This window comes from Elephas maximus, chromosome 3 (genome assembly GCF_024166365.1).
Source record: "Elephas maximus indicus isolate mEleMax1 chromosome 3, mEleMax1 primary haplotype, whole genome shotgun sequence".
Classification (NCBI taxonomy): domain Eukaryota; kingdom Metazoa; phylum Chordata; class Mammalia; order Proboscidea; family Elephantidae; genus Elephas; species Elephas maximus.
This window is the reverse complement of record NC_064821.1, coordinates 121,985,920-122,009,248: the sequence shown is the minus strand read 5'-3', so window position 1 is coordinate 122,009,248 and position 23,329 is coordinate 121,985,920. Positions and strand designations below refer to the sequence as shown.

At 38.8% G+C, this 23,329-nt stretch overlaps 1 protein-coding gene across 1 annotated transcript in view; it reads left to right on the top strand.

Annotated features, from left to right (window-relative positions):
* CRYZ (crystallin zeta) overlaps positions 1-22,661 on the top strand; it is a 33,182-nt gene extending 10,521 nt beyond the window's left edge. The window contains exons 3-9 of the mRNA XM_049879585.1: positions 836-988; positions 8,964-9,127; positions 13,598-13,649; positions 17,710-17,859; positions 20,988-21,089; positions 21,215-21,310; positions 21,752-22,661. Of these exons, the coding sequence (XP_049735542.1) occupies positions 836-988; positions 8,964-9,127; positions 13,598-13,649; positions 17,710-17,859; positions 20,988-21,089; positions 21,215-21,310; positions 21,752-21,919 (885 nt within the window). The 3' untranslated portion in view covers positions 21,920-22,661. The remainder of the gene's footprint in view (positions 1-835; positions 989-8,963; positions 9,128-13,597; positions 13,650-17,709; positions 17,860-20,987; positions 21,090-21,214; positions 21,311-21,751) is intronic.
* The last annotated feature ends 668 nt before the right edge of the window (positions 22,662-23,329 follow it).

Here is a 23,329-nt window from a genome sequence, read left to right as displayed (position 1 = left end):
CCTCTTTTTTTTTTTTTTTCTCCCTCTCAGTAGAGGTGCTTTATCCAGTTTCCCAAAGGAGCCTTTTCTCCTTGCACATACTGTCCCTTTTACTGGTAATGTCCTTTTCCTTCCATTCCTGGAGAATTTCTACTCATCCTTTAAGGTTTAGATTAAATACCACTTCTTTTATGAGGCTCTTCCTCACTGTTATAACAGAGGTAATCATTCTGTATTGATGATGGTAAAATTAGTTACTACAGTAGCCTCAGAGTCTCGATGGTTCAGCCATAGAATATTATTCCTCACTCACTAAGTTAAAATGCTGTGAGTAGCTCTGCTCCAACAATGATTTAGAGGCCCAGGCTGCTTCTGTCATGTGTGGCTTCTGAGGTCCCCATGGAAGTTGAAGGTACAATGCAGATTGCCTGGGGAGGTTCTTATGGACCGGCACTGGAAGTGGTTCTCATCGCTTTTGCTCACATTCCATTGGCTAACACTCAATCTTTGGTTACTCGTGCCTGTGAAAGAGGCCAGAAAATAATGCTCTTCCTGTATACTTAGGAAGAAGAGGAAATAGGTTTGTTACACATAGAGGTCTCTGCCACACACCCCCTAAAATATTCCATGCACTATATTTCCAAAGTGTTTTTTTTAATATAGTACAGAAGCCGTTCTGTCTTATGTTTTTGTTTGCATGCTGGTTTACAAAAGTAGAATGTGAGCTTGTTGAAGGCAAGGACCTGGTGTTTTGCTTGTGTTTCATTTTTATAGATTCCATAATCAGCACTGCCCTGGCACAGTGTTAAAAGAAGCCTAAATGCTCTGTGTGAACTAAAATACATTGTCATTACAGGTTCTAATCAAAGTCCACGCTTGTGGTGTAAATCCAGTGGAGACATATATTCGCTCTGGTACTTATAATAGACTACCAACCTTGCCGTATACTCCTGGCTCAGATGTGTCTGGGGTAATAGAAGCTGTTGGAGACAATGTATCTGCTTTCAAGGTATTACATTTTTCATTATTTCTATTTTGGCTTAAAATATTTTAACATAGCTTTAAAGTGTATCTATATTTAAGGCTTTAGAAGGCCCCCATTACATAATTTCTGCCACTTGGGGGACTCCTCTAGTCAAAAAAGAAATTGCTTTTTATCCAGAGGCCTTATTTGTTTACATTGTTGAGAATAAATTCTTGGTAATGTCTGCATCTTCCTGTCCCCACAGACTTGAACTGTGATCCTTTTGATTTAATAGAAATGCACAAGAAAAAAAAGCACACAAGGAAATTACACTATTTCCTAACCCTGCACATGCCAACAGTATTTTTAAACCTTCCTATAGATTTAGCTTCACAGAATAAAGGGAAGGTTAATTCTTTTATGGAATAAGTAAAAAAAATGAGAAAATACAAGGTCATCATACATTTTTATAGCTTTGACTCAGACGAAGGTGATTGAGTCAATGAAAGTGTTAGGATCGTGGCTTTTGCTATTTATATTCCAAAAGACATGTAAAGCATGATAGTATATCCATGCTTTAGCATCCCTGTTCATAATTCCTGACCTGATCAACTTTTTCAGCACATTTACCAGAACTGGCCTGAGACAGAGAAGATTAACATGGCCCCTGCACAGGATGACGGGCAAATTCACGCAGCTTTCTACTCGCCGGCCTGTGGCAGTCTGGCTTTTGCCCCTGTTGCTAATGTCACTAATGGCCTCTATATTGCTGAAGTTAATAGGCCCTTTTATGTCATTATCTTCCTTGACTTCTCTATGACATTTGACACCCTCAGGCACTTATTTTTCTTAAAAAAAAAAAACTTTTTCTTCAGCTTCTGTGACATCCTTTTCTCCTGTTCTCCTCCCCTGTTGCTCTTTGAGCATCCTCTTTCAGGCCTCTTTTTCTCTGGATGCTGTTTCACCCTTAGTGTTGCCTCAGCTCTCAGTCTTTCTTTTGACCTCTGCTTTTTGTATTCTGCACCCTCTTCGTGGATGATCCCGTACACTCCGGTAGTTTCCATTATTGCATGTGGTATCTTTAGTTTAGAATTTTCTAAGCTCAAGACCTGTGCTGCCATATTCTGTAGCCACTAACAGCATGTGGCAACTTACAGTTCAATTAATCTAAATTAAAATTAAAAATTGAGATCCTCAGTTATACTAGCAACATTTCAAATGCTCATTAACCACATGCATCTAGTGGCTACCATATTGGACAGTGAAGATGTGGAACATTTCCATCTTCACAGGAAGTTCTGTTGGAAAGTGCTGAACCCTAGGGTCAACCTCCAGGAACCTCTAAGTCAAAATTGAGCTTATCTTTCTCGCTTTGGATCTGCTCCTCTCTTGTATTGCCTAACTTGGAGCATATCTGGGGTTTGAGACTTACTTCTCTCACTCAACTCTCCCTTCTCACTTGCTTTCCATTTCCCCTACCTGTAGTTTGGTTCAGGTAAAATAACCAGAACTATACCTCTTAGCTGAATTTCTGTGGTAGGTACTTAACCACCCTCCCTCTGCCTTCTTCAAATCTATCCTTGTTCTAGGAGTAATTCTTCTAAAATGTAATTCTGGTTGTGTTACACCTCCATTTTAATTCTTGCTTTAACTCCTTGTAGATTTCAGGATATTGTTGAAACTCCTTATGTTATGAAACAAGACTTTTTCATGCTGTCTCTGCCACCTGCCTTCCACTCTCTTTTCATACCCTCTTGCCCTGTAGTTTATTCTTCAGTAATGAGCTGCTTGTCATTCCCAGCATGTCCCATGCTCTTTCATCTCTGTGTCTTTGTTCATATTGGTTCATCTGCTTGGCAGAGTTAAACTGAAAGTCATAAACATGGGTTCAAGGGATTTCACACTCCAACTTTAATCTCTTTGCATTTTATCTCTTGAACATACCATACGTTCAGCTACTTATTGATTGAGAATGAATGTGGGTAATCACTCTGCATGTATTCCTGCCTCTGTTTCTTTGCTTACTGTATTGGTTTCTTAGGGCTGCACTTATAAGTTACCCCAAATTGTGTAGCTTAAAATAACAGAAATTTATCGAGTTACAGTTCTAAAGACTAGAAGTTTGAATTCAGGGTATCAGCAGGGCCAAATCTTAAGTCAAGATCCTTTTTTATCTCTTCCAGCTTCTGGTGTTCTCAGGTGTTCCTTGCTTGTTGCACCGTAATTCCAATCCCTGCCTCTGTCTTCACATGGCCATCTTCCCTCTGTGTCTGCCTCTATGTCTTTTCTTGTCTTTTTATAAGGACACCAGTCATATTGGTTTGGGGCCCATTATGCTCCAGTGCGACCTCCTGTTAACAACTAATGACATCTGCAGATCTGTTTGCATTTGCAAATAAAGTCACATTTACAGGTACTGGGGTTAGAACTTGAACATGTCTTTTGGGGGGACACAAATGAAACCATAATGCGTACTTCGTCTCCCTCACCTCTAACAACTCTCCAATTCTAGTTCAAAATCTTCTATCCTCTAAAACCTACCTCAGATATTGGTTTTTTAGTGAAGCTATTCTTGATTCCCTCAAATTAAAGATTATTGTTTTCGTTAGGTGCCATTGAGTTGCTTCCCATTCATAGTGACCCCATGTACAACAGAACGAAACACTGCCTGGTTCTATGCCATCCTCATGATCGTTGAACCTATTGTTGTGGCCACTGTGTCGATCCATCTTGTTGAGTATCTTCCTCTTTTTTTTTTTTTGCTGATCCCCTATTTTACCAAGCATCTGCAGTTCTCCGGGGATAGATCCTTCCTGATAATGTGTCCAAAGTATGTGAGAACAAGTCTCTCATCCTTGTTTCTAAGGAGCATTCTGTCAGTACTTCTTCCCAGATAGATTCTTCTGGCAGGCCATGGTGTATTCAATATTCTTCACCAGTATTATAATTCATAGGCATTAATTCTTCTTCAGTCTTCCTTATTCACTGCTCAGCTTTGGCATGCATATGAGATGACTGAAAACACCATGGCTTGGGTCAGGTGCACTTTAGTCCTTAAAGTGACGTCTTTGCTTTTTAACACTTTAAAGAGATCTTTTGCAGCAGATTTGCCCAATGCAAATTTCTTGACCCATGCTTCCATGGGTGTTGACTGCAGATCCAAGTACAATGAAATCCTTGCCAACTTCAGTCTTTTTTCCGTTTATCATGTTGTTGCTTATTGGTCCAGTCGTGAGGATTTTTGTTTTCTTTATGTTGAGGTGCAATCCATACTAAAGGCTATATTCTTTGATCTTCCTCATAAGTGCTTCAAGTTCTCTTGACTTTCGGCAAGCAACATTGTATCATCGGTATAATGCAGGTTGTTAATGAGTCTTTTTCCATTTTTGATGCTCCCTTCTTCATATAGTTCAGCTTCTTGGTTTATTTGCTCAGCATACAGATTGAACACCTCTGGTGAAAGGATGCAACCCTGATGCACACCTTTCCTGACTTTAAACCACTCCATATCCCCTTGTTCTGTTTGAATGACTGGGTCTTGGCTTATGTACAAGTCCCTCATGAGCACGATTAAGTGCTCTGGAATTTCCATTCTTCACAGTGTTATCCATAATTTGTTATGATCCACACAGTTAAATGCCTTTGCATAGTCAATAAAGCACAGAAAAATATCTTTCTGGTCTGCTTTCAGCCAAGATCCATCTGACATCAGCAGTGATGTCCCTCATTCCGCATCCTCATCTGAATCTGGCTTGAATATCTGGCAGTTCCCTGTCGACGCACTGCTGCAACTGCTTTTGAATGATCTTCAGCAGAATTTTACTTGGCAGTGATATTAATGATATTGTTCGATAGTACCTGCATTCGGTTGGATCACCTTTCTCTGGAATAGGCATAAATATGGATCTCTTCCATCAGTTGACCAGGTAGCTGTCTTCCAGATTTCATGGTACAGATGATAAGCACTTCCAGCGCTGCATCTGTTGTTGAAATATCTCAGTTGGTATTCCTTCAATACCTGGAGCCTTGTTTTTTGCCAGTGTCTTCAGTTTAGCTTAGATTTCTTCCTTCAGTACCATCAGTTCTTGATCACATGGTACCTCCCGAAATGGTTGAACGTTGACCAGTTATTTTTGGTACAGGGACTGTCTGTATTCCTTCTATCTTATTTTGATCCTTCCTGCATCCTTCAGTATTTTGCCTGAAGAATCCTTCGCTATTGCAACTCAAGGCTTGAATTTTTCCTTCAGTTCTTTCAGCTTGAGAAATGAAGAGCACATTCTTCTCTTTTGGTTTTCTAACTCCAGGTCTTTGTACATGTCATTGTAATACTTGATATGTCTTTTTGAGCCCCTCTGCCACCACCAAAATCTTCTATTCAGCTCTTTTACTTCATCACTTCTTCCTTTCACTTTAGCTACTCGACATTCAAGAGCAAGTTTTAGAGTCTCTTCTGACATCCATTTTGGTCTTTTCTGTCTTTTTAATGACCTCTTACTTTCTTCATGTATGATGTCCTTCCACAGCTCATCTGGCCTTCAGTCATTAGTGTTCAATGCCATTAAATGTATTCTTGAGATAGTCTCTAAATTCAGGTGGGGTATACTCAGTCATACTTTGGCTCTTGTGGACTTGTTCTAATTTTCTTCAGCTTCAGCTGGAATTGTATATGAGCAATTGGTGGTCTGTTGTGTAGTTAGCCCCTGGCCTTGTTCTGACTGCTGATACTGAGTTTTCCATTGTCTCTTTCCACAGAGGTAGTCTATTTAATTCCTGTATATTCCATCCAGTGAGGTCCACATGTATAGTTACTGTTTGTGTTGTCGAAAAAAGATATTTGCAATGAAGAAGTCATTGATCTTGCAAAAATCTATCATGTGATCTCCAGCATTGTTTCTGTCACCAAGGCCATATTTTCCAACTACCGATCCTTCTTCTTTGTTTCTAACTTTTGCATTCCAATCACCAGTAATTTTCAGTGCATCTTGATGGATTGCATGTTCGATCAATTTCAGACTGCAGAAGTTGGTAAAAATCTTCAATTTCTTCATCATTGGCCTTAGTGGTTGGTGCGTAAACTTGAGTAATAGTCCTATTAGCTGGTCTTCCTTGTAGGAGTGTGGATATTATCCTGTCAATGACAGCATTTTACTTCAGGCTAAATCTTGAAATGTTCTTTTTGATGACGAAAGCAATGCCATTCCTCTTCAATTTGTCATTCCTGGCATAGTAGACCATATAATTGTCTGATTCAAAATGGCCAGTACCAGTCCATTTAAACTAAGTACAGCCTAGAATATTGATATTTATGCATTCCATTTCATTTTTGACAATTTCCAGTTTTCCTAGATTCATACTTTCTACATTGCATGTTCCTACTATTAATGGATGTTTGCAGCTGTTTCTTCTCGTTTTGAGTCACGCCCCATCAGCAAATGAAGGTCTCGAAAGCTTGACTCCATCCATGTCATTAAGGCCGACTCTACTTTGAGGAGTCAGCTCTTCCCCAGTGTTATTTTGAGTGCCTTCTAACCTGAGGGGCTCATCTTCTGGCACTGTATCAGGCAGTGTTCAGCTTCTATTCATAAGGTTTCACTGACTAATTCTTTTCAGAAGTAGACCCCCAGGTCCTTCTTCCTAGTCTTAGTCTGGAAGCTCAGCTGAAACTTATCCACCATGGGTGACCCTGGTGGTATTTGAATACCGGTGGCGTAGTTTCCAGCATCACAGCAACATGCAAGCCCCCACAGTATGACGGACTGACAAATGCATGTGGGTAGCTTAAAAATAATTATTTTTTATACCTATTTTTGATGCTTATCATGTTTGTCTTGCTCTGTAATTATTTCTGTCCTTTCCTCCTCTCTAAGAGTTTAGGGTGCTTGAGATTCCTGTTGTTGTTAGTTGCTGTTCAGTCGCCTCTGACCCCTGGTGGCTTATGTATAAGAGAACAAAATGTTGCACAGTTCTACACCATCTTCATGATCGTTGGTATGTTTGAGTTCGTTATTGTGGCTTTTGTGTCAGTCCATCTCATTGAGGATTTCCCTCGTTTTCTCTGACCCTCTACTTTACTAAACATGGTGTCCTTTTCTAGTGATAGGCCTTTCCGGGTGACATGTCCAAAGAAAGTGAGCTGATTTCTCGCCATCTTTGCTTCTAAGGGGTATTTTGGTTATATTTCTTCTAAGACTGATTCGTTTTTTTCTGGCAGTCTGTGGCTTATTGAATATTCTTCTCCAATACCATAGTTTGAACACATCAGTTCTGTCTTTTTCACCATCCAACTTTTGCATGCGTATGAGGTAATTGAAAACACCATGGTTTGGATCAAGTACACCTTAGTTATCAAAGTGGTATCTTTGCTTCTTAAAACTTTAAAGAGGTCTTTTGCAACCAATTTTCCCAACACAGTATGTCATTTAATTTCTTAACTGCTGTTTCCATAGATGTTGATTGTTGATCCCAATAGAATGAAATAATTGACAACTTCATTGTTTTTCTCTATTCATCATGAAGTTGTTTACCAGTCCAGTTGTATTTTTTTTTTTCCCACATTCAGGTGTAATCCATTCCTATGGCTGTAGTCTTTGACTGCATGTCGAATTGTTTCAGTACAGTGCAAACATTTACTAAGAATCCACTCTATGGAAAGCATTACTTTGCATTCTGTAAGGAAAACCCTGTGCTAGAGATTAGGTACAGTGTACTGCTAGTAGTATTCCTTACAGAACTCGGAGTTATGCTTTCCGTATAGTAGATTGTGAGTATATATCTGAATTTTATTGAAATCAATTCAACATGTCTTTTAAGTTGTAAAAACAGGATTAATTTTAACATAGTCATACTTGACCATTTGCAGGCAACACTATTAAGCTGGTGATGCTTGTCTTTGGTTCCTAGATACCTTTCAGAATCTTTTTTTACTCCACTGTACCGATGCGTTACTTTTTCAGATCTCTTCACTACAAGATAATGTATGCTGAGCAGTTATTGTCTTAATATTCTGCCTGTTCCAAAGAATATTTAAATTTTTTTAAAGAAAGTGGAGCTGGGAGGAGGTCTTTGTAGTGGGCAGGCTAATTTCCCCTAGAGTTCAAATTGTATTAGGCCTGTTATGCCTGTGTAGAGCCTTACCTCACCCTCAGTCACACATCTGCTTTTCAGTAGCAAGGACTCAGCAAATGTTTACTGAGAGCTTACTGTGTTCTGGTGCCGTGACAAATGAAAAAGTCTGGCCTGGCCTACTGGCAGGATCCTAGGCTTGCTTTTTACTTTTTGGTGTAGGCATGAAAAGTGGTAGACATTCAGAAGTGAAGAAATCCGCGGAAAGGATTTAGACCAGGCGATTGGTTTGTAAAAGAAACTGTACATTTTATTTGTTTCTCCCCAGTATACTTGACAGTTAATAATGGTTCGTATTGACTAATAACTCATTGCCATCAAGTCAATTCCGACTTATAGCAGAGCCCTGGTGGCGCAGTGGTTAAGAGTTCAGGCTGCTAACCAAAAGGTCGGCAGTTCAAATCCACCAGCCACTTCTTGGAAAACCTATGAGGCAGTTCTACTATAGGTTCCCTGTGAGTCAAAATTGACTGAACAGCAATGGGTTTTTTTGTTTTTTTTAATAGGGGGATTAATCTAAATTGGAGATAATAAAAGTACCCACCTTGTAGGTTGTTCTGAATATCAAATTAGGATATGAACAAGACACTATATGTAGTACCTAGCACAGTAAGCTCTCAATAAAGGTTAGTTATCATCATCATCATTATGCCATTCTGAGGGTTCACTGTCTTTTATTTTTCCTGTTTTCCTTTATCTTTCTTCCCACTGGTTCCCATCAATAAAATTAAAAAAGTTTCAATACTTTGAAAGTTATTTTTATGAGTCCCTAAGATGTAGAAAACAGTATATAGTCACTTATTTCTTGATATAAAGGTTGCATCATAAAGGACTGTGCATGTTTTGAATTCACTTTTAATCCCCAATGCATTTATTAATTTGCCTCTTCCCCCAGAAAGGTGACAGAGTTTTCACTACCAGCACGGTCTCTGGGGGCTATGCAGAGTATGCTGTTGCAGCAGATCACACAGTTTACTCACTGCCAGAAAAGCTGGATTTTAAACAAGGAGCTGCTATCGGTATCCCTTACTTCACTGCGTATCGAGCTCTCTTCCTCAGGTAATAACACACTCTGCCAACTGCATAGCTGACACCAGAGAAAGGCAATATTAACTACCTTCCTTCCTGCCATCTGTCCATCCATCTGTCTGTCATTTGTGGTTACCATTTAGTTACCATTAAACATTTATAGAGTGAAAACTGCTAATTTGGGGGATTTTGCTAATCACTGGGGTACAATGAGGAGCAAAACACTGTCTTCCTCTTCAAGATGCCCACAGTCTAGTAAAGGAGATAAATGTAAGAGTAATAATAATTATATATAATGTGGACTGTGCAGTGGTAGAGATGTGTATAGGGGTTTGTGGAATCACGAGAGATAGGCCTGTGGTAATTGGGTAGGGCTTCTAAGTGGGATGTGAGGCTTGGATTATTTTAAAGCCATGGTTCCAGAATCTTGTTATACATCAGAGTCATGTGAGCACCAGTTTAAAAGTGCAGTTCAGGGCCCTACCTGAGGCCTATTAATCAGTTTCGAGAGCTGGGACCTGTGAATCTACATTTTAATCAAATTCTGCAGCTGTTTGAAAAAGTTCAGAGGGATTTAGCCTGGGGAAGGGTAGTGGGGAGGGGAGAGGGCATATTAGGTGATGGGAACAGCATGGTGTATGGAGAGAAACAGTGTACGCATGGAGATATCTATAGCAATTTGGCTTTGTTGGATGGATTTCAAGACAAAGTGTGGCAAGGAATAAGGTTGGAACATAGTAATCTCAATAAGTGTTAGCTATTACCATCAAATAGGTAGGTTCCAGATTATAAAAAACTGTATTACAAATTTCACATATTGTTCTAGAAGAGATTGGGGCTGTGACATGTTTTGTTAAAAAGAATGATATGGCCTATTTGTGTTACTGAGATCACATATCTGCTGTGTGAAGGATGGATTTGAGGACAGGAATGGAGACAGGGTTAGGAGGTTCTTGTAAAGCCTCCTCTAGATAAAATACATACCGGTCAGAGCAAGGGGCATGGTAGAAGAGGTGAAAAATAAAGGACAGCTAGTTAGGGGGATAAAGTCAGGAATATTTGGTGATTGTGTGGAGGATGAGAGAGAAGAAGGACTAAGAATACTTCTAGCTTGGGTGATGTTTAACTGAGACAAGAAAAAGAAGAAGGACCAGGTTTCAATGGGAAGCTTAGTTCAGCTTTGGACTTGAAGCTCAGAGACAGGCATCCCCAGGGAGAAGTCCAGCAGCCTGTTGGATATAGGAATCCGAAGCTTGAAGGCTGGAGATAGAAATGTGGGGATATCAGCATGTAGGTGATAGTTGACAATATGACAAGGAATAGAAAAACAGTAGAGTGAGTATGAAACCTAGTAAACACCAGCACTTAAGAGTGTCGTCAGTGGAAGGAGATAATGTCATGAGGAGAACAAAAGGGAACTGATCCTAAGGCCAAGAACATCTAAAGATCCTGGTGGAATAGTTAAGTGCATGCAGTTCGAATGCACAAAGACCTGAGTTAGAGTACTATCTTCACCTTGTGCTAGCTATGTGAAGTTTCCAGATTTGAGAAACAGTTTCTCAGCTGTAGTTTCCAGATTTGTGAAACATGAGTAATAACAGCGTCTACCTCACAGAATAGTGAGAACTAAAGGGCATAGTGCATGTAAAGTTCTTAGTACAGCATCTGGTGTAGGGTAAGGCTCAACGTTCAATCAGTGTTGGCAGTGTTAGTGGGAACAGTATTGTTACTAAGGAGAGAGGTTAGGTATCAAATGCTGCAGCGAGGGCTATTCAGAAGGAAATTTCAGTTGGGTTTAGCAATTAAGAAGTCCCTGGTAACTTTAGTCAGATTATTCTCAGTAGAGTGGTGGGACAGAGGCTGGGTGGAATGAGTTGAGGAAGGAAATGGAAACCAGTTCCTTGAGTGGAAACTACTCTTTTTAAAAAATGGGAGAGACAATGAGAGAGTAGGAGATTATTTGAGGAGACTATGGGGACAAAGAGCGTTTCTTTAAGGATGGACTTGAGCATGTTCGTAGCTGAATGGAAGGCTCTAGTACAGAGAAAAAGATTGCAGATTTGGACAAGAGGGTGGAATGGCAGTTGGAGCAAGTTCCTGCATGAGGCAAAATGGAAAGGTCATAGGGCGTAGGTGGAGAATTTGGCTTCAAAGAAAAAAAGACATGTCATCCCTTAAGCCTAGAAGAGGTAAAGATGGCATAATTATGGAAACATTTCTGGGTAGGGAGGTGGGGTGTTCAAAGGAGCTCCTTTGTGGTGGCCTCTATTTTCCTAATTAAAGCAAAGTGATCTTTTGAGAACAGAACTGGAGTGGCACCAACGGCATGATCATGTGGTTTCCTTCTACAGTACTCAGCTATTTGGATAAAGTATCAGGGAAGGTGGATTTTAGCCTTACTCTAGGGCTGGAATATTGGTGGCAAAATGGAACAGTTCAAAGGAAATGAGAGCACTCGAGAGGGAGAAGCTGGGGGAAGCTACCATGGGATCCAGGCCAAGTAGGGAAAGAAGTGAGGCCAAGAGCATTAACTGGGCAGAAATGGAGCTTTTGAGACATAGTGACCTCTGTGAAGTTGAAGAAAAGGTTCTGAGAGAATGTGGGCTCATAGAAGGAGGATGAGGATCACTGGCATAGCATTGCTCATCAGCGTCTGATGTGTCTCAGATGGAATGGTTGCTGCTGCTTACCAGATTGAGCCCTGGGGGAGAGTGGCTAAAGTGGAGAGTAACTCAAGAGTTGTGATGCTAGGTTTTCTTTGAGTGAATGTTGAAATCTCCTAGATTAGGGCAGGATTTGGGGTGGAAGAAAAGCCTATGGCACAGGTACCTAGAGTCTTCGGTGACTAGGAGGCCAGGAGAGGACATGGACGGGTCAGTGCTACGGCCCTCTGTGGTGAGCTCCGGTGGAGGGTGACTGTACACTCCTCACAGGGTAGGAGGAGCATAGCAGTGGGAACCAGGGGTTAGCCTGCCTTTTCCCCACCCATCCAGGCCCCAGTACTTAGGAGAATGTGTTCTTAGTGTTGTTTATAAGGGTTTTTTTTTTTTTTTAATTTGTTGGGAAGTATTGCATACCCCATAGTATAACATTGGTGATCTTACATTTGTATTTTACTTTTTAAAAGTCAAAGTGTTTTGGTAATAGTTGTCTCGCTTCATCATTTCCAGCCCTCGTTTAACTCATGTCCCCAGTCCCCTTCTCTCCAAGCAAGAGGGTTAGAGAAAACGTTATTTATTGTTCATTATTGCCATTTATTAGCCGTTGGCACAGAGCCTTGAGCAGGACTGTGGGTTACTGTGTTCTCACTCCCAGATGGAGCATAATCTCTCTGCAGCGTCCCCACCCCCTATTGTCCGAGGAGTGAGAGATCCTCCCTGAGAGCCTAATCTGCATCACACAACAGCTGCTGGCATGCGACCTTAGCCCTCTGTCCATCTGGAATGGTACAGCACCCCAAAGCTGTCTTGCCGCATGTTCCATGTTTTCAGAACATTATAGAAAAGTAGTAATATGAACCAAAAGTAAAAAGAATGAAATGTCATTTCACCAGAGGACCTGGGAACTTTAGATGGTGACATGGGAACATTTGAGATGGGATTTATTATATTTATTACTCTCTTCCCAAGGCTGAGTCAGCATTGCTTTCTGGAATGAGGGCATAGAGGCTGGCACAACCCGATGTTCAAAGGCTTGGTGAAGTCAAAATGTTATCCTACGCCTGGGGAGAGAAGAGTCTCGCTACTGTGTTTACTTGGGCATTCTCCTGGACCACAGAGTAGAGGATGAGCTACAGGAAACCTGCTTTGACACCCTCTGTGGGAACACATGGGAATGAGAGACCACAGCCTTTCTAGGTCTCATAGTTTCACTTCACATACCCGCAAGGATTGAAGCCTCTCAGAAGGTAGCACCATGGGTGAGATCCCAGCACCCAGCACAGGGCCTGGCACATAATAAAACCAAAAAAAAAAAAAACCAATTGCTGTGGAGTTGATTCTGACTCATGGCAACTCCATGTGTTGCAGAGTAAAACTGTGCTCCATAGGGTTTTCATGGCTGTAATGCCAGGCCTTTCTTCCAAGGCACCTCTGGACGGGTTTGAACTGCCTACCTTTTGGTTAGTAGTCACGAGAAAACTGTGTCACCCAGGTATTCCTTGGCACATAGTAGATTCCTAGTAAATGTTTGTCGAATGAATGAGTGGATAAAAGAAAGGAAGAAAGAAAGGGAGGAAGGAAGACAGAAAAGAAAGAAGGAAAGGAGAAGGAAAGGAAGAAAGAAAGGTTTTCTTTTACCTGTGGCTCTGAAGGACCATTGTTTGATCCTGTGGAGCTGGGAGAAGAATTTTGGGCTGTGTGTCAGGATAAGTTTTCTCTTTGGGTATTAGCCAATCTGAGGGTAGAATTTCCTTAAGGATACTGAAAAGTATCTGAGCTTAATTAGCTTAAAAAAATAAGGTGATGGAACCCATGCTTTTTTTTTTTTTTCTCCCACCAGTGCTCGTGCGAAAGCTGGGGAAACTGTTCTGGTTCATGGAGCTAGCGGAGGAGTAAGTATTTTTTTTTTTTTAAGTTTATTTTACAAAAACCTTTGTGGGTTTCACATTATATTTCATTTAGTCATTTTTAAAAGCCACGTTTATAAATATAGTCAAGGATGCCATTTTCCTTTATCTTGTGAAGCTTCTTCTGAAAGTGATTCTTTGTCATTAGTTTAGCATTTCTTGGTTAATAAATTCAACCAATTACCCCATCAAAAATATATTATTAGGTTGTCCACCGGTGTTGGGGCTGGACCAAGGTCATCTGACCTTGTGTTTGCCTTCAAGTAGCATATATTAGAAAAATATTTATTTAGAATTTTAAACAGTTCTTTTAAGGTTAATATTATTTCCATATCCCCTTAGATAAGAAAGCGAAGGCTCGTTAAAGCTTTACCAACATTGCCCCAGACAGTACTGCAAAGCCACACTGTGAATCCTTTCTCCTTTCTATCTCCCTTCGCCTGCTTGCCTGCTGCGCTTTGATGACATTTCGTGCAGTGCACAGTCTACGCTGTGTCCTTACCACCACAATGTATGGCTTAAAATGCTAATGTTGGATAGGAACTAGGAAGAGGAGACTCAAAACTTTTAAAATAAGCCCTTCAGTGAAATCACCCAACGCAGGGCTGTCAGAAGCCTCTTCAGGAAACTGGCTGTCATTCTGCCTCTGAGGAGCTTAGAGGGAAAGTTAGAGCTTGGAGGTTGGAATTTAACAAGAAATCCACATGACCTCTATCCTGCATGTTGAGCCTTCAGAAATTTCGGAGACAGGATTTCACGTTTTAGAATAAAGGGCCTGGGGATAGATAACTCACCTTGAGGAAGCTGATCAGCCCTTTTGGAGCACTGTGTACTCTTGGAGGTAAGTTGAAAGAAATACCCTATAAAAATGGTACATCACCCCCCCTGAATAATGGGTGGTGTCCTGGAAGGTGAAAGGTGGGCGAACAATTCAGCCCATTGTGTTTCTCTGTTACTTTAGATAGATGAATCACAAGGTTTCACACCCAGCTCCCTGCCTACCTCAAATAGATCAATTTTGAAGGATTTAGTAGATCAGACTACTAAAAAACACCACAATTGTCTTTATAGGGCTTGAAAAAATATGACCAATATACCTTGTCAAAACTCCCATTGTTTAGCTTCACTGAAGAGGCTATTTTTGAGTTAAATTAAGTTTAACCTTAAATAACTAAAGTATCTGTCAAACAAATGCATGTATTTAAATTGCTCTGGCTTTCAGGGAGCTAACTTTGTGCTCTGTATGGAAATGAAAATGAGAGATTTCAGTAGGAAGGGGAGAGAAGAGTTTAAAGAAAATCTTTTTGTTCCCTTTACTCTCTTGTAAAAAGCCCAGTTGCTTCACCATGATTTTCTTTTTTTTTAAAAAAAAAAGGCAAAATCCACACTGTTCTCTGAGCTGGCTGAAAGAGCTGGCTGAGAGTCTGTTAAATCCTTGGCTGGCAGGGATAGGCTGACGACCTGGTGTGTGAAGCCCTTCTGATCCTCCCTGCCCTGGGTTTTGTCTTGCTTCTGTTTGTACTTTCTGTCCTCATTTAATTCAAATTCTCTTGAAATTTTGTTTAAAATGGTGTGGAATTTACGAACACAGCTATTATCCAGATATGTTGGTGGGGAGTGCCCTAGTTAGCAAAATATATAGAAGGAAAATAAACCAAGGAAAAAAAAAAAAAAAAACTCATCGCCATCGAGTGGATTCTGACTCATAGCAACCCTATAGGACAGAGTAGAACTGCCCTATAGAGTTTCTAAGGAGTATCTGGCAGGTTCGAACTGCTGACCTTTTGGTTAGCAGCTATAGTATTTAACTACTATGCCACCAAGAGATCTCCAGAAGGAAAATAGTGGACACATAATGGTGCATAATCCATTGAAAGAGTATTGCTAGTATCATTGTTGAGAAGAATAGAATAAATGGTGCCTTTAAAATAGCTATTGGGTATCTATAGTTAAAGCGTAAGGAGATACTATATTTCATTAAGTTTTTAGTTTAAAATTTCATTAGAGGCTTAGTTTTTTGAAACTGAAAATTAAAGTAACCAGAATCAATTGTGCTGCCCCATAGCGTATTGTGTTTCATCTCTCCCCCACCGTTCCATGAGACTTTGAGTTCCATGTGCTTGTTTGTTTTTGGTTAAATCAAATAAATCCCTGCCATGACTGGAGTCTCAGCTCATCACTCCCATATGCCATATAAAGTTTAAGGTCCATTTCAAGCCTGAGAGTCCTTGATTCTGTTACAATTTTTATTAATTTCTAGCATCAGTTTTCATTTTAATTATTTTTCTATTTTACCTTCCTCTGAATCAGTGGTTACCAATGGGTGGTGTCCCCACCTCTACCACCACCTGAGGACATTTTTAGACATATTTCATTTCCACAACTGGGGAAGGCAGTACTACTGTCATCTGGTAGGAAGAGGCCAAGCTTACTGCTAAACATCAATGCACAGGACAGCCTCCCACAGCAAAGAATTATCCAGTTAAGATGTTAATAAAACCAAGGTTGAGAAACCCTGCTCTGAATGTATATGATATGACTACCATTCCTTTGGCATTTAATCAAACATGTATATCTTAGAATTGTTCTTTAATTAAATTACTCATTTATCTATATTCCTAGAATACTCTTGTACCTTTTTTGTACCAAGCACATTTGTCTGTTATCATAGTGATGTCATCTAATCCTGTGGCTTTAAATACCATCTATAAGCTGGTGAATTTTAAATTTCTCTTTCCAGCTCTGAACTGTTTCAAGTCCCTACCCATATTCAACTGATTTGCTGAGCCTTTTCACTTAAATAAGCAAAATGTAGCTCAGCATGTACAAAGTGAGAGTTCTTGATACTTAAACAAACTCAATCCTCCCTAGTCTTCTCCATCTCAGTTAATCCCCAGTTAATCTGGCCAAAGGCCTAAACAACATCCTGGATTTTTTTTTTCCCTACCACCCACCTTCAATCCGTGGGGAAGTCCTAGGAGTTTACATCTAAACTATATTTAAATTCATTTTTATCTTTCTAGCCTACCACTTTAGTCCAACCCAGCCTTATCTCTTATGTACACTATCTTATACTAACTGCTCTCCTTGCTCTTGTTTCCCCCCACCCCTTCATTTTCCCTCACATATAATTGGAGTGATCTTTTTAAAGCCTAAATCAGATCCTATCACTTCCCTATGAAAGCTCTCCAATAATTCTTCATAGCTTTTAAGTAGAATCCACATCCTTTACCTTCACTTTCAAGATCCTATGTGACTGGGCCTCTCTGTGCCTCCCTGACCTCATCTCCTTCCACTCCCTTCCCCATTGACCTTCTTTCTGTGCTTTGATCACCCCAGGTTCATTCCCACCTCTCCAGTTTAGCCATGGCCATTCACTCTGCCTTCAACATTCTTCATGTGACTTGTTCCCCTCACTTCATTCGGGTCTCATTTCTTCAGAGTGGCCCTTCCTGATCACCTGATAACCGAAATACCCCCTCCACCATCTCTCTCTAACCCAATGGCCTGTTTGTCTTCATAGCACTTATAATTTTATGAATTTATTTTATTCAGGTATTTTTAATGTGTTTATTATTGTCACCCCTCATTAGAGTGTTTTGCGCATACCCGTACCCATTGCCGGCAAGTTGATTTCAACACATAAAAAAAACATATTGACTCTGAAGGACAGAGTAGAACTGCCCCATAGAGTTTCCATGGAAGAGCTGGTAGATTCAAACTGCTGGCCTTTTGGTTAGCAGCCAAGCTCTTAAACCACTGTGCCACTGTCATAGAGGTTAGGATTTACAACACATAAGACAATTACATCAGATCACAAAATAGAGGACAACCACACAATACAGGGAATCATGGCCTAGCCAAGTTTTCACACATTTTTGGGGGACATAATTCAATCCATGACAGTTAGCTATTGTTTTTCTTATTTCTTCATTTAGACTGTAAGTTCCTTCAAGGATAGGGTATGACTCAGAAGAATCTTAAGTTCATTGTATGTATTAAATGTTTGGAGGAATGCAACAAATCAAAAACTTTTTTTTTCCAGGTTGGACTAGCAGCATGCCAAATTGCTAGAGCTTATGGCTTAAAGGTTTTGGGTACAGCTGGTTCGGAGAAAGGTCAAAACACCGTTTTGCAAAATGGAGCCCACAAAGTATTTAATCACAAGGACGTTAATTATATTGACGAAATTAAGGTAAAATTTTCTACAATGTTATAAATAAAACTTTTTTTTAGAAACTTACTTTTTTTAAGTTTTTTGCCAACTACTCTCTTAAAGTTGTTTATTTTTTTCTTATTCCTACATGTGCGTTTAAAAAGTTGTTTAATTTAAAAAGCAGAAATGTTTAATTTTTAAACTTTCTGCTTTGTCTGTGTGTAGCAAATGAAATATAGCCTCTGTAGATTTTTTAATAAAAAAAAAATTGGTACTCTTTAATGCAAATCATATTTTAAGTCAAGCCGTAGCTATGTATTTGTAGCTGGGAAGTGTTCTTAATGTAATTTGATGTGACTTACCCATGGAAGATGAGATACCTTACCACAGATTACAAACTGGATCTGTCTAGGATTTAGTAAATAAAGTACATTAACTGGATACTTTGGAGGAATAATTACAACCTCAACCAAACCCATGAGGTAGCATTTACCATATATTTTTACCCAAATAACATGTGTGCAAATAACATGCAGCAGTCTATGTTTTTTTTTTGCCAACCCCTAACCACCAGGTATTTTTGTAAGCGTGCTATGCTAATTTTTTTTTTTACATGTTGCTATAAAAAAATTAATGAAGTGCACTTTCGAAAATACCTTGGTGGGGGTGAGGTTGTCAAAAAAAGTAAGATATGCACTCTATTTGTGTTAAAACATGGTAATTAGTTGTTTCATGTATCCCTAGCTATAACTGAATTTAAGCAGCCCTTAGAGCTCCCTGTCTGTGCTATAGTAGGGATTTACTAAACACTGATTACCTTGTTAATCCTCAAACTACTTGCTCAGGTTGAGAATCAGTTAGAATTTTTCAGGTACTGATTACTATGTAAACCAGGTCATTAAAAACTGATTAAAAATATGTGTGAGGGTTTGTTTTTTTTACCACTAAATCGTCTTACCAAAAAACTGAGCCAAGGCTGTCACTTATTATGTGTCTAATAAAACTAGATCCCGAACTTAACCCTGATACCATTATCTAAGAGTATTTACAAATATGAAAAATGATCAGTTATTTTAAGAATATGGCTTTTGTGTCACAGTAATCTAATCTGTAAGACCATGCAGTCTTATAGCTTAAGTCTTTCCCGTTCTCGAAAACATTCTCATAACCTTTTACCTCACTTCTATCTCTCCTCCCTTTTAAAACAACTTCTTGAAAAAGTAGTGACTACTTATTGCTTTTCATTCTTGACCTCCCATCTCCTTCCACTGCAGTTTGCTCTCTTCCAACTTCATAAACTGCTTAAGAAGGTCACTGATACACTCCTAATTACTGGTCCACTAGTCTGGCAATGGGGTTTGGGAGTCTTGTCTCAGTCCTCATTCTATTTGATTTCTCAGCAATCTGTGACACTGACCACATCTCCTTGAAACATTCTTTTCTTACCTCCCTGACTATTCATTTTTAGTCTCCTTCCTCTTGTATTACTTAAATGTTGGTGTTCTTCAGATCTTTTCCTTTAATCTCTCATCTTCTGGTGCTAAACTTTCATCCTGATTAATCCCAGATATTCTCATGGCTTCTGTTATTACCCAAATGCTGCTGATTTCTAAAACTGTATCTGGCTTGAGCAACATTCTTTCCTATCAGCCTACAAGACATTCCCACTCATCTAGTCATCCACCCATCTGGCCACCCAAGATGGAAACCTGCATTTCATTTTTTATTCCTATCTTCTTTTCACAGTTCTTCCTCCCACACATCAAGTTGATCACCTTATTCTTTCAGTTTCACCTATGATGTGCCTTTCAAATCTCTCTATTTTTCTCTCTTCCCCCCACCATTGTGACCTAGTCTAGGCCTCATCTTCTCTGCCGTTGACAATTATCATAGTTCCCAACTGAGCTAATACCTGCCTCTGTCTTCTCTGCCTTCTCCAGAGTTATTTGGTTCCATGTTTTAAAAAAAAAAAAATCTTCCGAAATAACTGAACAGGAAACTCCATGTGGATAGGAATTTTTGTTTCTCTTTTTCCCTGACGTACCTTCAGTGTCTAGAACAGTGCCCAGCACGTGAATTAACACTTGCCAAAAAAAAAAAAAAAATCAAACTCTTTAACATTGCATTTAGTGTATTTTCACAATATGCAACAGTCTACAATTCCCCCACCAATCCCCCTTGCTCTGATACATACTCCGGCTCTCTGGGCTACTTTCTAATCCTGACTGGTGCTCTCAGCCCCTCATACCTTTGCTTTTCTATTTCTTCTGCCCAGACTCTTCCTGTGCCTCATTTCTACCTGCCTCTTGCTTATCTTCCTTTTTTTTTTTTTTTTTTTGCCTAGGGAACTCGTATTCATCCCTCAAGGCTCAGATCATCATGCCTGTAAAACTTTCTCTGACCACCGCAGGCAATCAGACTTTAACTTTTTCTCTATAACCTATGGTTTATTTCTACTAATGTAGTGCTTAGTCCATTACATCATAGCTAGGAATATCTTATTGTCCATCTTCTTAGTTTTGTTTTTACATTTTAAGCTTCCGATGTTCATCTTTGAATTTCTAATAACACAATGCCTGGCACAGGTATTTATTTTTTCATTAAAATAAAATTGATACAGATATGTAGAGCTTTTTAAGAGCAAGGTCTATATCTTGGGAACCAAGAGCAAAAAAAGAAAAGACTAGTGTGACAAATGGATTATTGGTCATTTAGAACAAAACTGAATACACAAAAAACACCCTGCAACTCCAAGCAACCGATGTTTGTTCTTTTTGTTTTTTAATAAAAATCGGAGTCCCTTGAGAGCTTTGTGGTTTTGGTTTGTTGTTGGTTTCTCTATGAAAATACATTTTGGACACAAAATTTTCAGCCAAGGAAAAGTATTTTATAGTTAAGTAGAATCTAAGCACCTGAAATTCCAGGCATATTTTATTTTATTACAGCAATTTTTTTTAGTACAGATCGTTATCATTTTAGATGTTATGGCTGGTGCCTTGGAATTATATTGTCATTATATAATTAGGTCATTTTAGAATTTGCATTATTAGCCTTAAAAATACCATCTAAAATGTAATTTGAAACACATTTCTGAATTATATGGGGCTATGGTAACTATTTTAGTTTTTTGCTTGTTTATTTACCCCATTATACATTCTTTTATATAGAAATCTGTTGGCGATAAAGGAATTGATGTGATTATTGAAATGCTAGCTAATATAAATCTTAGTAATGATTTGAAACTTCTGTCACATGGAGGACGAGTAATAGTAAGTATTTCATTTTCTTACCACTTTGAAGTTTTACCATAATCTTAGATTATTAAACCACATGTTTACATCTAACATTATTTTGTAGTAATCTTTAATGGGAGGTATGTCGTTTTTCATAATAGGTTGTTGGCAGCAGAGGTCCTATTGAGATAAACCCACGGGACACCATGACAAAGGAGTCTAGTATAATTGGAGTTTCTCTGTTTTCATCATCCACGGTAGGGAATGAAACGATTCTGATTTTGTTAATTAAAAATTGATACAGTTTGCCAAGTCAGGCTTACTGGAAGTTTATTGAGTAGATGTTAAACTTAGCTCTCTGACTGGAGGGGTGAGTTGATGATTAGGCCCTAGAAGATACTAGGACATCAGTATAATTTATTATCCAAGTCAGATCAATTTTGAAAAAGAAAGAAAGTACTATAAGTCATTACATCAGAGCAATGGGTGTTTTGTAAACTGAGACTGTCCTGGGCAAATTGGAATTTATGGTTACCCTGTAAAGAACTACTTTTTCTATAGGTTTGTCTTCAAGTTGACCAAAACCACACACTTGTAAGATACTCTTATCTATAACTCTTAGATTCTGAAGTTTTTTAATGCTTCTGGGAGTTAAATTATATAGTCCATTCAAAAAAATCTTTTCTTCTTTCCCTTAGGAGGAATTTCAGCAGTCTGCAGCAGCCCTTCAAGCTGGGATGGAAACTGGTTGGTTAAAACCTGTAATAGGTTCTCAGTATCCACTGGAGAAAGTAGCACAGGCTCATGAAAATATCATTCATGGCAGCGGGACTGCTGGAAAAATGATCCTTCTCTTATCTGATTAGTTCTTTCATGTATTTGCTGTGTAATTAGAGTTTTCCTCCACCCACATTTTACTTACACTATCTTTGTTTTAATTAGTATTCATTTGACTCAATAGTTTCTTATATTAAAAAGCAAGATTTTTCTTTAGAGATCATGGGTATTGGAGTAAAATTGGTAGCTTGTATCTTCTGCTTTCAGCCAAGGAGTCATCATTGTTGGAAACAGAATGTTAGTGGCTGGTTGACATTCAGATGCATTCCAGGAATTCTGAACTGATATTTGATGATTAGTAACTTTGACTAAAACATGCTAATTTAAAATAAAGATTTCCATGCCTACTTATTCATAAAAAGGTTCTTTAATCTCTGATTAACCCAGAATTATATTGGACTCTGAAGATTTTCTGGACTAAAAAAGATTCCTTTTCCAAAGTAATCTTATCTAGATCTATAAGTCTTTTGGAAGGGCAAGAATAAACAGTGTCCAGAGAAATTTGTTAGCTTTCTCAATATCTCCCAAGATAGTAGAATATTCGCCATTTTAATGATTAATTACCAATGACCCATTTGTTCTGTGAGGACAACAACCTTATCTTTCTGGTAATGTGATACTAGGGACATAGTTTCCAAGTAGATACTTTTTGGTTGATTAAATTTTTCAATGTAGATTTAGAGTTATCTGTGTGATTGTATAATATATTTTTTCAAATTAGCAAACTCACAAATTTGACACATTAAGAATGACCTGCTTTTGTTTTCATAACATGATAATCTTCAGTAAATTGTATAGAAAATTAAAAACTGTTTATCGTGTTTGTCTTTGTATAGTACCACAGTGAAAATGATTGCAAGAAATGTTAATAATAGATCATAATTTGAAATAATTTTTCAGGAATAATATGAGAGATCAAAACATAAGATATAGCTCTCAGGGAAGAAAGTGTACAATTTGCATTAATGTCTATGTGTCATTGCTACACGGTCCCTAATGGTTACTTTCTAACAGTGTTATTGTGCTGGAAGTTTTTATCTAACTAAATATAAGGGTGACTACTTAGAAATCTTGCCATCAATATTTATGTCCAAGAAAGTGACATTTGGTTGTTTATTGTTTTTTTCTTTTCCTTCATATTAGTACCACCTCTTACCTCTTGTTACCTTATGTAGTCAATTCTCTTTCTTGACCCAATTTGTGTCTGTTGAAGGACAATTTCTAAATTTCTGATTTGATCATGAAATCGTCCTTTAGCAGTGAGCAGAAAGCATGGCTCATTTTTATAATTGAGGGTGTCACTAGCTTTTGGTTGTATATGCCATGGCTGAAGTGATTTTACTATTGGTGTTTTCCAAGTTTCTTCGCTGTTTCTTTTATAGGCTAACTGCCCTGTGAAATAAGAAGATTGAAAAAAACACTAAAAAAATCTTAGTCAT